Below are 13,541 nucleotides of genomic sequence, written 5' to 3'. Positions count from 1 at the left end.
AGAGGTTTTCACATTCCTTTCTAAGGGTTTGATGGAGTCATGCATCACATTCCTGCTTTACTCTGTCCTTGAATGCTTGCGAGTGTGGGAGGTCCAGGGCAGTATAGCTGTCTAATGCTTTCATGGCTGTAAGGCGGTCAAGCTATTTTCTTATCAGCTATGTGGAAACTGGAAACTTGGTCTCAGTCTAATCCGGGGAGTTGTTTTGGTCAGATGTTTTCAACTAATTTTTCTGTACATACAGGCTAAAGTTAAAGGAATCACTTGTTTAATTTCATTATTGAAAGTTTTTTCAACATAAAACTAAAATCCTTTATTTTGTTAAATGCTTGACTTCACATCCTTTCATGAGTTTGCATACAAGTCACTGGTACAGGCTGGTACGCTGCTGACAACCGTTCCTGATGGATAGAGAGCATATCATTGGCAGGAAGTGTGCGGTCTGCCTTGATGTGGAGAAGCTGAAATGTTAAGCAGGGTTGTGTCAATGTTATTTGTGTGCCTCTCCAGGCCTGTGTGCGCGTACTTGTGCGTGGGCATGTTCAGACTCCCGAGTGTTTACTTAACCTGTCTTGGCATTTGAAACCCCTGTCATTCTCCACTGTCTCTGGCTCTCACAGTGACAGCTAGGGTGGGACACAGCGCGTCGTCTCCAGTTTCATGCAGTCTTTTTCTTCTTTTTTTTCCCTTTGAGCAGATGAAAACCCTTTTTAACCCTTCCGTAGGCTTGAGAGGAGTTCACACACATATACAGTCATCCAACATGTGCACATACACACACATGTGACTTTTAGATGACTTCAGGGAATATAAACTGAAAGATGATGCATGCTCTCTTTTGAAACCCCATGGTTGATAGGGGCAGGACCTCGCCCTCTCTCTGTGTGTGAGTGCATGCGTGTGTGCGATGTACATCTTTTTGTGCTTATGGGTTTGTACTGTGTGACCTTTCTGAAGATTAGACCTGGATGTCGATCATTTTCCCTAGAAAACTGTTAGAACGAGACAACAGTGCAAATATGGCACACTTAGATAAGTTTGTTTGGTTTTGGCAGTAATTCCCACACTGTAAAGAATTACATATGGTATTTAGCTTCAGAAGGAAATACAGAAAATCATCCTTTTTTCCCTTTATTGTGGTTTGTTTTGCCATCATCAAAGACACTCACAAGCTGTGATCTCCACTCAGTGAGTGCTTCATCTTATCTGAATACTTTCCAGCTTGTCAAAAGGCTCAAATCTTCACTAGGAGGAGGAGGAGGACGGGTACAAACGAATGACTCTGACAAACCAAAAGGATGAAGTCAGCCCCACTGCTCACCTCCAGTATGTTAAGGCCTCTCTGTAGCTGTCAGCAAGATGGCAAGACACAAAGCAAACAAGAGCTCTCCCTGTAATAGTTATACAGAGAGCTGCGTGTGCTGGGTGTGGTTGGTAACAGTTGTGTGCCGCGCACAGACTCCCGATCTCACCATGGTAGGATGTTTGTCTTTTGTAGGGATTAAAAAGGGATCCAGGAAACCTGCCGTCCTAGTTTTGCCACAGAATGCAGAAAGGGCGACCTACTTTTGATGGTAGCACTAAGCCAGGAAGGAGACTCCAAATCATAATATAGTTAGGAGGTGGCTGTTTTTGTCTTTCCTCACACAGGCTATGCTTCTTGTCTTTTGGCTTGTTTCTAAGGCTTCTTACTCAGTGTGTGTGTGTCAGAGAGGCTCCATTGTCTGCACACAACCTGTAGCTGTAACATGAGAGGGTGAGAATGCAAGAGGAAGACAGTTACTGGGAAAAGCAATGATGATTTTGTTTTTTCATACATGCTTGCATTTAACACAAAGCCTCAGGGGTGCATGCAGCTCTGTAGCTGGCTTCAGCAGTGTCATTTACCTTCTGTCACATAAAGACGCATAAGCAGGGAGAGCTATATTTGGCACAATCACATTGCTCTGGATGTGTACAGTCAGTGCGTATAGAGCTTAACCATCTAGATCAGTGGGTCAAGTGTCTGACATACTAATCCTATTACTAGATGCAGCTCTGATTTGTCAAAGTTGGCTCTAATCTACTGCACATTTTGACTGCAGCACAGATGTCTAAGACCTCTGGGTGAACTGCCATCTATCTACATATATGTAAAAAATTAATTTCAATGACGGTTACTGTATGTTTGATGTCCTTCATCTACTTTACGTTTACTTCTTTAAATGTCTATTAAATTATTATTGTACTTGCATTTAAGTGGACCCTGCTTCACAAATATCCACTTCTCTCAAACCTCGCACCTCTAGGTTCTAACACAGACTCAAGCACCAAGATATTTCTGACATCGGTCTTTTTGTGTGCGTCTTCTTTGCAGTGTCATCATGCATCACCACCTACAAAAAGACCCCTCCTCCGGTCCCACCACGAACTACCCCATCCAAACCTTTTATATCGATCACAGCCCAAAGCAGCACCGAGTCCGCCCAGGATGCGTACATGGACGGGGGTCCCGGCACACGAACGGGTATCAGCTCCCAGCCGGGCCTGTCCAACTCTACAGAGAGCATCGATAGCATGAAGGCCCTGACGGCAGCCATAGAGGCAGCTAACGCTCAGGTGCACGGCCCTGCGAGCCAGCACGTCACCAACAGCACCATCACCATCACTGCCACCGCCACCACTTCCGCAGTTGCACACGTCTCAGCGGACACCAAGGCGCAGAGAGAAGCTCTCCGCAAGTGCCTGTCCATAGGGATCCAGGTTTGCAAATGAGACTGGGTTTCAGTCAGAGTTCTAATCCAGTTTTTCTGGCATGCAGACAGTTTGAGAATTTCTCCCCCTTCTCTTAGGTGGACCCAGAAGAAGGAGGGCCCACAGAGGAGCAGTCTAAATTCCAGTCGATAGGAATTCAGGTGGAGGACGAGCGATGGTGAGTAGAAACAAAAAAGGGAGTAGATGTTCTTAAAGTGAAACTGGATAAGTCTAAGGAGAGAGATGAAACAGGGATATCAGAAAGAGGGCTTTTTGAAACCAGGGGAGGTTGATAATGTGCGTTACAAGCTTTTGCCCCCAACCCCCTCCGCACTGGCTTCCCTACAGCAGCTGTCCACAGTTGAGGGGTGGCTGGCGTCAGAGCCCCCTCAACTAAGGGCCCCAAATGACAGCTGGGCCAGAGGATGTGGTATAGGGAGATTGGAAAGCTGAGGGGGTGAGTTGACAGCCATCTGTTGCTCCAGTCATTGTGATTCAGGCTGTTTGGGGCTGCGTGTTTGTGTATGTGTGGGAGGGAGTGAGAGAGGGAGAAGAGGAGGGAGTTTTATTGAGTTTGTTTAGGTCTGAGAGACCGCTGCGCTGTCAGTTAGCCGTTCATTCTGTTGCATGTTCCCAGTTTGAGGAGAAGAGCCTAGTGTGCTCGCTGTTTCATTAGCTCACATTGCACCAAACTCCTTTAAGTTCTCTGGTGGGACACTCAGCCATTTGTGGCTTATTTGTCTGCTTTCATTCCTCCCCCCCCCCCCCCCCCCCCACACACACACACACTTTTGTTTTTTTAAGTCACCTTCTGTTTAGTTAGGAAAGCTAGCCAGTTTAGCCAGTTTCTGGTTTTTGCAACTCATTGAAGGGATTCTTCTAAAATTCAAAGCGACATAAGCTTTTATCAAAGGTCACAGAGAGGGCCACGCCATGTGCTGGACGTGGAATGTTAGGGGATTTCTGAAAGGAGGAGGTCTCAGCTGATCAACCATGCTCTGAGTTCCTGGATACGCCAAGCCAAATATTAACTCATCCAGATAGGCTGTAGTCTACCTAAGTTTGGACTTGTTGTTATGCTGGACTGCAGCTAATGCATTTTTCTGGTTAATGTTTGGTGTTGGTTGGCATGTATTTTTGTTGATACATGCATGACTGTTTACCTGTTGGTATTCATCTCTAATGGTGTGTGTGTGGGTGTGTATGAGTGCACACCTGGGAGGTCTGGGCATGCTGCCCCCTACATTAGATTCCCAGACAGTGAGAGTGCCAGACTCCTACGGCCTTCTTCAGTGTGTCTGTAGGTGTGTGTGTGGGTGTGAGTGTCTGTGTGTTTTTATGCAGCAGTCATAGGTCATAACCTCAGCTTGCTGTTTGAACTAGGATTAAGTAACGGGCAGTGAAAAGAGATGTAAAAGTGTTGGAAAGAACAAATAACATGCTTGTCTTTAGACAAACATCTTCCTTCTCTCTTTTACTTCTTTTTTTTAATATGATAATATTTGTATATGAAGCATTTACTTAAATGCAAACTGAACAGATTGACTTATTTTATGTAGGTTGGTCTTTTACGACCCCATAAATTAAATTTAGGGTATGTTGGACACTGTACAGATTCTTTCCTAATCTCACCACGAAGGCTAGTGCCAGCCCTGATTTTTCCCGTCACTACCTGTCACCAGCAAGAGGAGGAATTAACACTGCTATGGTTTTATGAAGGACTCTCTCTGTATTTGTGTGCTTGTGTGTATTCTTCGCTTTCTTCACCAAACATTCATCTGATGTACTTCATACTCGGCAGATGTTTTGCTCTGAACCTCGTGTTCCAGAAGTCCAGTGTCTAATATGAAGTTGTTTAGATAGGTGTTCCTCATGTTTTGGCTAAAAATTCTTTTCTGACACACTTTCACCATGGTATGTTTTCAGCAGCTTCCTGCCTTTGTCATCAGAGGCTTTAACAGTGTAAAGATGTAACCACAGTGATGTCACTTACTGGTTTGTGGACCGCATTTTAAAGCCCCAAAGTTGACGTTTTAGCGGCCACCATGTTTTTTATGGCCAGAAGTGACCATATTTGGATGAGGGGGTGGAGCAGTAAGTTATCAGCTAGGGGTAGCAAGGGAAGTTAGCAAGCTGCTGCTTAGATGCATCACACAGACCAAGAAACCTGCTAATTTGGGTTATTAATATACTACATAACATGACACTCACCAAAAATGAAGCAGAATTTCCTTAGATGGGCTGTAAATCACATCAAACCAAACTATTTCTCAGATAATTACATTTTAAAAGTCTCCAAATGGCAAAAGTACTGCAAACAATGTACAGAGGTTCAGTTCAGTGACTCGGGTTAGCTGAGGTGAGGCCTAGCAGACACCTCATGTTATGTTAGTATGAAGAAGAAAATTAGCCACAGAGACAAAACTGTTTTCAATGTTTATTAATTAAAAACTGCCATTTTTTATTCTTTTTGATACACTTCATTTCTCAGCCATGGAATTTACCATTTGGCTGATAGCCCATCAAACTGCACTGCCTTTGTTACACACAGGCACTGCACTAGTCCTGAAAACTTAATATAAGGGATAATTAGCAATGTTAGCCTTTTTGTTTTTGTCCTAGCTGACTGAAGGCTTTCATTGACATTAAATCCAAATAAGGCATGATTCTGTTTTTAGGGCCATTTCCTCTTGCTTTTAAGTGTAAACCAAGTATCTGCAGATGACAGGAAAATGAAGAAAACGTAGGACCTTCTGGTTCAGAGCAGCAGCAGCATATGGAATGCACAACTCAACCTCTGTGGTGATTTATCACTTTCTATTACTTGAATGTAGGAAGAGGAGAGATTTTTTGTGATTTTTATTAGCTCTTGCATACCTTACTTGTGTTTTATAGTTTTTTTTCCTCTTTCACATTAACTTTTATCCTTTAAAACGCCCTAGTTCTTTTTGTTCTTCTGCCTCTTGTCTGTTGATCTAACCGTCTGTCTGTCTGGGCAGTGTTTGGCTTTGCCTGTTTCTGCCCCTGCAGGAAGTTGTTAGCAGCCTGATAGAAAGCAGGCTGTGGTCATTAGATCTGAACACCTGCTTGGAGGAGTTATTCTTTAACTGCTCTTCACACTCGCACAAACATACACGCACACGAAGGGCTGCTGGCATGTACACGTAAAGCGCATGCACGCTGTTTGATCTACCCGACGCCACTCCCATCTTGCTTTCTTTTTTTTTTTGTGTTCACAGAAGAGGGGAGATGAATGAGAAAAAGGGGGAAGTAAAGATGAATGGGTAGAGTTCAGGAGGAGTGTGTGTCCGGAGATGGGCTGAGCGAGAGGTGATCATTTGTGTGTGTCATGCTGCAGGCAGGTCAGGTTGAGGTTTCATGTGTGAGAGGACTGTGGGCAGTTTTTGGTTTAGAGTAAAGCTAACAGGCCTGGTGGAGAAGGTCTTTTGACAGGACAATTGTAATCCCATATATGTCTCACAGTAGGATAATGGATTTTTGAATGGGGGCATTTGTGTTGAACTGAAATGAGCACTAATACCCAGTTATTTTCTTTTATCCTTAGAGCCCATGTCCATGAGGGCTTTTATGCCTTTTCATCAAAGTGTATCACTTATTTTTAAAGTGTCTCAATGACCACCACTCTGCTACATTATTGTATATGTTATTCGATTATGTGCTTTAAGTCATGAGCTGTAATCAATTATTAGATTAATGGCTTGTCCAATCACTGTGAAGTTAGCCTGCCAGTTCCCTCCCCCCCTCTCCTCTCCCAACACCCGCATCCCTCTAACATCCCATTTATCTCTTGGGTGGTGAGCTGCTCTATAGAACATCGCCAGCTCTGTGTGTGTGTATGTGTGTGCATGTCTCTGCTGTTGCACATAGTGTGGAGAGACTTGGCAGAGGCTGCACGACAGCGGCACAAAGCCTCTGAGTCAAATGCGACATGGCACGCCCAGCTGTAGAGAAGGGTTCCAGGTGTGAGTGTGTGTGCATGTGTGTTTTTGTGCTACCACTATTTGTGTATGCGCAGCGGTCCCACAGCAGGGCTTGCGGTGTGACAGAGGCCTGTACACACTGTTGCTATTGAATGAGCCAGGTGACAAAACATACACGCACACTCACACACAAAAGATGTTCCACAATACAAAAGCTATTCATCGCTGAGATCATTGTGATGATAATTGCTGCTAAAAGGAAGGCTATAAAAATAAACTAATCAGATGTTTAACAGGTGAAGAATCAATAATACTTTTGTGCGTCCCACGTAAACTTATTCTTACATCTTCTCCTAGTCACCGCAGAATGACCCGCTCCAACAGTGTAACCACAGCTGTGCAGGCTGACCTCGACGACCCATCAGACGCTCCGGACCTGCCGCCGCGTCTCTGCGCCACCATGCCGCGCCAGCACTCACGCGATGCTGCCACTTCCACCGTCAGCATCCAGGGCTCTGGGAACCACTACCACGCTTGTGCCGGAGATGACTACGGGGAGGTGGGCTTTGACCCGTCCATCCTGCCTCCTCCTGACCCCTGGATGGACAACGTACCTGAACCAGAGGGTGAGGCTCTGGAGGCGGTCGGGCGATCGGTGTGCCCGCGTGACGGCCGCTGGTTCCTCAAGTTGCTGCAGGCTGAGACAGAGCGTATGGAGGGCTGGTGTAAACAGATGGAGCAGGACGAGATGGAGAATGAGCTGCCTGAAGAGAGTGAGTTGATTCATTATGTTTAAATGTCATGATAAATTCTACTCTGTTATACAGTGATATTAGGTCTATTTTTCCTCCTTTCCTCCTCTCCTCTTTTGATTTGGAGGGTGCTGGTATTCGTGGTATTGGACCACAATAGCTGCTTGTTCCTGTCTCAGGCCCTCTGGCCTCCACAGACATACCGTGCATACTTATCAATAGGCCACTGCTGGGCCCAGCCACGCTTGTGTCCTCTGGATACACTGCATAACGATCTCTCACACGGGGTTTGCCGAGTGCCCCTTCAAGGCAACTATTTCATCTTGATGTAACACACAGAACAGCGCTCGCCTGTATGCACACATCGAAATATGTTTTACACACGTACACTCAAACAGACATACCAGACTGAGTAAACAAGCCGCAGACTGTAAGCACTGTATTCGTACCTGTCCTTACTGCGTAGCTGATTTCATGTTTTACTGAAAATGCCATTGCGTTTGCAGCTAGTGTTTTGGTTCCAGGCAAGAGACTTTCTCACAGAACATGGATAACAGGGAGGCTGTCTCAAGGTCATATTTTCCCTGATCCCAGACTACAATGCACACGTGCACACACAGACACACTCGCACGCATCCTGAAGGGGTTGAAGTCTTTGTCTGCAGCACAGGTTCATTACTCACCCTCTCAGTTTCTAATAGCACTAGCCTTATGTACTAGCAGTTGAGTCCATATCACTGATCAGTGACATTTAAATTAGTTGTGTAGTCTTTTTTTATCTTATGCATGAGTCTGCTGGAAAGTGATTGTAAGAAAAATAAAAGGTTGCTGTTGAGACCAGGTGCTTGATTTGACCATGCTTAAAACATGCAGTGTTTTGCATTGTGTGTTTAATGATTTTGTATTTTTGGAAAAAGAATTGTGTCATTCTCATCTGATGTTCACAGATGTTTTGTATTTTGAAATGCTCGTATGAAGCAGGTTTCTAATCCATCCTTTTTTGTTGCATTACTAATGCAGCCCCTCTGTTAGTGGTGCAACATGCCTGCAGTATGCAGTCCTGTGAGTAATTGCATTGTGTGGGTGTGTGGGTGTGTGTGTGCATGCATGCGCGTCTGTGTCTTTCTGCAGTCCTGGGTAAGATCCGCAGTGCAGTGGGGAGTGCCCAGCTGCTGATGTCCCAGAAGTTCCAGCAGTTCCGGGAGCTGTGTGAGGAGAATCTGGTATGTGTCACCTCATCCTCTGCATGCTCCCCTCAGCCCTCCCCCACACTGACATCATCCTGCACAAATCACTCTGACAGGCCAGGCCAGAACTCATTTACTATGCATCTACTATAGACATCACATCTTTGCAGTCACTCGCAGATGAAAGGAAAGAGCATGGCTGCGTGGATATCTGAATGCTGATCCCAGGATTTACATATCTTCATTAAAACCCAGAGATTTATGTTTTTTTGTGCCTTTTGTTAAAAATGTAAAATTCTATGTTGCATTATTTATAGATTATTTAACAAACATTTAAGCTATTTAAAAACAGCGAGATTTATTTAACTAAAAAAATCATTTTTGTCTTTTACTAACTGAGAAAAAAAATCCAAAAATATACAATTGGAATGCTGCTGTGTTTGTGTTTATGTAGCAATGGATCGCTTAACCTTCTTAAGTGAAGGATGACAAGACAGATTAACAAACTGTTTTTTAATCACAGCAGATCTATGATTCAGACCAACTCCAGTACTCCCACTTATCACAATATGATGCAACTGTCTCACCTGATTTACAGAAAATCTGTTCCATTGCAGTTCTAAAAAATGTTTGGCTAAACAGTTAAAGCCAATTTTGTGATTCCTCTAAATCCTATTAAATATTATAGAGCAATAGTATTTTTTCGAAAAAGTGTGTGATAATCTTATAAACCGTATTAATTTTTTTATGTGTGGTTTCCATGCATGTGATGTTTGTGTATCAGAATCCAAATGCGCACCCGCGGCCCGTCTCTCAGGACTTGGCTGGATTCTGGGACATGCTCCAGCTGTCCATCGAGAACATTAGCCTGAAGTTTGATGAACTCCACCAACTGAAAGCCAACAACTGGAAACCTCTGACTCCTCCAGAAATCCAGGTGCTGACACATACGGCAAATACGAGCTTCAGCCAACTCCATTTTAAATAATCAAATGACCTAACTGCAGTGTTGTTTTGGAATGCTCCACTAACCCGCATGCTATCTTCTGTCATTACTGTATACTTTGAATTGTAAGTCCTAATGATTTACAGTTAAGCTTTGTTGTAGCATGCTTACATGTGTCGCTTACTGTCTTGTCGGCTGCCTGACGCCATCACTTGTATTTGTGTGTTTTGTTCTGTCTTGTCGACAGTGAGCCGCTTTTGAGATGCCACTCTACCTGCCATGCACCGTTGGGGCCTGTCCATCTCCAATGGTCTTTTACCTCATGCAATGGCCACCATCGTGCTGTCTTTCCCCACACAAATGGCTGCCACTGTGAACCATAACCTCATTAAAAATTGCATGCTTATGCCGGCAACAGCCACACCGCTCTTGCTAACCCTCATGCAAACCGGCTGCAGTCATGTCGCTCGTCCATGTGTTTACCTGCAGCTTGCCATAAGGACTCTCTGGTCTGTCTTTAAGACTATTTGTCATTCCTGTCCAGGAGAGAAGGATGCCTCCTCCTGTGCCAAAGAAGCCCCAGAAGGGCCACCCTCCCCTGGCTAGGGACCGCTCCCTGGAGAGCTCTGAGCGCCAGCGTCTGGAGGCTCGCAAACGCCTGCTAGCTGCCAAACGCGCCGCGTCAGTTCGGCAGAGCTCTGCTACCGAGAGCGCAGACAGTATCGAAATCTATATTCCTGAGGCTCAGACCAGACTATGAGACACACAAACTCATATAACAACACACAGGTCCAGTACACTGTCCCATAAACACAATAGCACTGAATGGTAAAGCTACGGTGCTAACATACTGTAACATAATCACATTTTTTGCAGACTTCCCAGATCACTGTGAAGTCAGTTGCTATGGAAGCTGGTTGAAGAAGTAATGTACACTTACAATATTTATTTATTAATTAATTAATTTATCTTTCTGTCTCTTCTTCCCTTCATTTCCTTCTCCCAGCTTTGATGTAGCACTCCCTCTGTTCCTTGTACCTCCACCTGCTCGTTGCTCCCAAAGAATTATCTCACTAATCCCCACGTTTTAAGTGACCTGATATTACAAAGATAAACCTGGTGTAGCACAGCAGTGTTGCTTCACACGGATATGTTTCAGGAGCCCAGGACGCAATAACATGGTGGAGGGATTCTGTGCGTGTGTAGGTGCTTATATGTCTATACGTGCAAACACACAGGTAGTTGTAAGTGATGTATTTAATCTATCAGATCAACTGAAGCGACCAGACCAGAATCATTCTTGATATTTATTATGTTATATTTTCTATTAAAAAAAATCTAGTTTTTAAAAAGAAATCAATATCTGACTCTAAGAGTACTACAGCCACAAAAGTCTGTGTTTTGTCTATTGAGGTCACATTTTAAAACGTAATATTAAAAAGCCTGCTTATAGAGGCAGCTGGTAACACAGTTCACCTTCTGCCTGAAAGTGGGTCCTTCCAGTTGCAAGAGGGCGACTCTATAGGAAAGGTCAAGAGGTTAGATTTTGCTCCTCCAGGTTCAGCAAAGTGGCTCCTCAGACAGTAGGAGTTAGGTTTTCAGCCTCTGCAAAGAGTGCAGTACCCTGAAAGGTTCCCAAAAAATGCCACAAACCGAATATGTGTTGTATGTGTGACAGAATGAGCGTGTGCGTGTTTTGGTTAACTTGTTTGTTTCAAAAGTGCTTCCTATTTTTCTAGGTCTAAAGGGTCCTAGCTGTAATCGAAGATTAAGGTAGCAGCATCAGCAGACTGTAAAACAAATCACCCGTCTTGTCTGAATTGAGACTGAGCAGAACAAGTTTGTATAAAGGATATATAATGACATGAAGTGCATGCTTACACAAGGTAACTGATATTTTTGTCTTTTTTAACAGATTTATTCCTTACTCACACCACGTTTAAACTCTTCAGTGTAACAGACTAAGCTAAAGGACTCATATGTGGTACAATACTGGTAGTTGTACGATATTTTATTATGTCATTTTTAGACAAGAAGAGTTTATGGACAGTATTGAGACTACGGGACTGAGAAAGGACTATTTCTCCTCACTGTGTGTGCACTCCCTCTGCCTCTAAACGAAACAATTATTTGAAGGTCATAAAGAGAAAAAAAAAATCCAGTTTCTAATATTTTGTATTAGTGTTTAATTTATTGATTAGGAGAACAATGACTGTTTATTGCCATTGTTATTATATTATTATTATTATTATGCACTGAAAACAAGGCCCTTATACTGTGTTTGTGTTTTATTTATGTTCTCCAGCATGACAGGCGCCTTTTTTGTCTTTTCCGTTTCAGTGATCAGCCTTAATTTCTATCGCGCTAGTCGAGCACAACTGCAGTCTCAGGGGAAGATGTGTGTGTGTGTGAGTGAGTGTGTGTTTGCGTGTTGGCGAGGTTCAGAGAGAGAGTGTGACTGACTTCATCTGACTGTATATGACCCATATTGTTGTCTCTTATTGTACATAATTCCTGCCAGCAGGATAGGCCATGATCTTAATAAAGCAACCAGTGTCCATACCATATTCTCAATTATGTTTCTACTGAGCACTCAACCCGGCTTACTGCAGTAAAACAAGGTACTTCTGTCAGCTGCTTGAATGTGGAGACAATCCCGAGTAAGTTTATGGTCACTTAATTCTTCACGGACTAGCAGAACTTTGGTGTGTAGTCCAATTTTCTGTATTGATCTGATAAAGTTGTGTGCCATTGGATAACTATAGGAAACACGGTATATTCCTGTTATTTGTCCCACAATGTTGAACTACTACCTGAGCTTTTCATCGAGAGATGTGTGAAGAAACTCAGATGATGTAACCATACAGTATGATTTGTAACTCCTTTAGTTGGTCAATAAATATTTTTAGAGAGGGTGCTTATAAGTATAGTTCAAACTTCATGCCATTTAATATAGACAATGCTCATTTTAGTACTTTTTCTTTGGAACTTGTTTCAAGTCAAACTGTCTGTCGAATAAACAATTCATTTATTTATGTTTATTATATTAACATATCAATATAACCCTCCTGGTATAGCAGGGAGTTAGAAACCAGAATGTTGGATTGTGCTTTAATTGCTAAACTCACTCCAGCAGTCCTGGCAAATCTGAAACTTGTGATGTAGTTATATTATAAGAAAAACCTTCAAATAAACATTTGTACATACATGAATGTTTCCCTATGTAAATGTAAACTAAAAGAACAAAACAACATATTACAAGCAGATATACATTTTGTAATTAATGTTATTACACTCTTGATGTTATGGCACGTGTATGAGCTCTTATCAGCATTAAAAAACCTCATTGCCATAATTTTGTTGTGTTCATTTCTTTCCTGTCACATGTGTTCTCAATTAGAATATAATTAAACCGATTACAAGGCCGGCGTGGTGTGTTTTTAGGGCATTTCCCATCCGCAGGGGCGGATCCCCATAATTAGACGCCGCTTTTGGCCTCGGCTTAGCCTTGACGTTTCTGTACGTGCAGCTTCTGGTGATTTGTCATTCACACATCAGTCGTGCTGAGGCGAGGCGTGCTGGCTTCGGTGGCTAGAGTTAGGGTAAAGGGTTGTGGGGGTGTTGTCTCTGTGTATGGCCTGCCCTGGGTCAATCTACCCATCATATGGTCTACTATGGTGGGCTGCATCTGCCTACTTGTGTGCCTGGAGGTCTGTTTAAACCCTTAGTGATTACATCATTTAGATTAGACCCAACCTCTGCCACAACCGCTGTCACCTCTGACAGGAACCCACAAAAGGTTCAAAAGGAATCCTGCCTGTTCCACCTATTATGCTATTAAATGAGTTAATGTTTCATCAGTTGATCAAAAGTTAGCCTATGCAGCATGTATAAATGCTGAATTTGTCAGTGCTACATGGTATTAACTGCAGTTCAATTGCATTCAACCCCTGATCTTGAGTGGTTACATATCATAGCCTGC

At 43.3% G+C, this 13,541-nt stretch overlaps 1 protein-coding gene across 3 annotated transcripts in view; it reads left to right on the top strand.

Moving 5' to 3' along the window:
- Positions 1-12,914, top strand: part of dlgap1b (discs, large (Drosophila) homolog-associated protein 1b) — a 97,043-nt gene extending 84,129 nt beyond the window's left edge. For 2 of the 3 annotated variants that reach the window (XM_085173248.1, XM_085173249.1), the window contains 6 exons: positions 2,357-2,742; positions 2,832-2,911; positions 7,032-7,447; positions 8,558-8,649; positions 9,398-9,550; positions 10,104-12,914. In XM_085173248.1, the coding sequence (XP_085029374.1) occupies positions 2,357-2,742; positions 2,832-2,911; positions 7,032-7,447; positions 8,558-8,649; positions 9,398-9,550; positions 10,104-10,319 (1,343 nt within the window). In that variant the 3' untranslated portion in view covers positions 10,320-12,914. Of the gene's footprint in view, positions 1-2,356; positions 2,743-2,831; positions 2,912-7,031; positions 7,448-8,557; positions 8,650-9,397; positions 9,551-9,806 lie in introns of all 3 variants that reach the window. The other variant, XM_085173250.1, reaches the window with a different exon arrangement.
- The last annotated feature ends 627 nt before the right edge of the window (positions 12,915-13,541 follow it).

This window comes from Neolamprologus multifasciatus, chromosome 9, assembly GCF_963576455.1.
Source record: "Neolamprologus multifasciatus chromosome 9, fNeoMul1.2, whole genome shotgun sequence".
Taxonomy (NCBI): domain Eukaryota; kingdom Metazoa; phylum Chordata; class Actinopteri; order Cichliformes; family Cichlidae; genus Neolamprologus; species Neolamprologus multifasciatus.
This window is presented reverse-complemented; position numbering and strand designations above follow the sequence as displayed.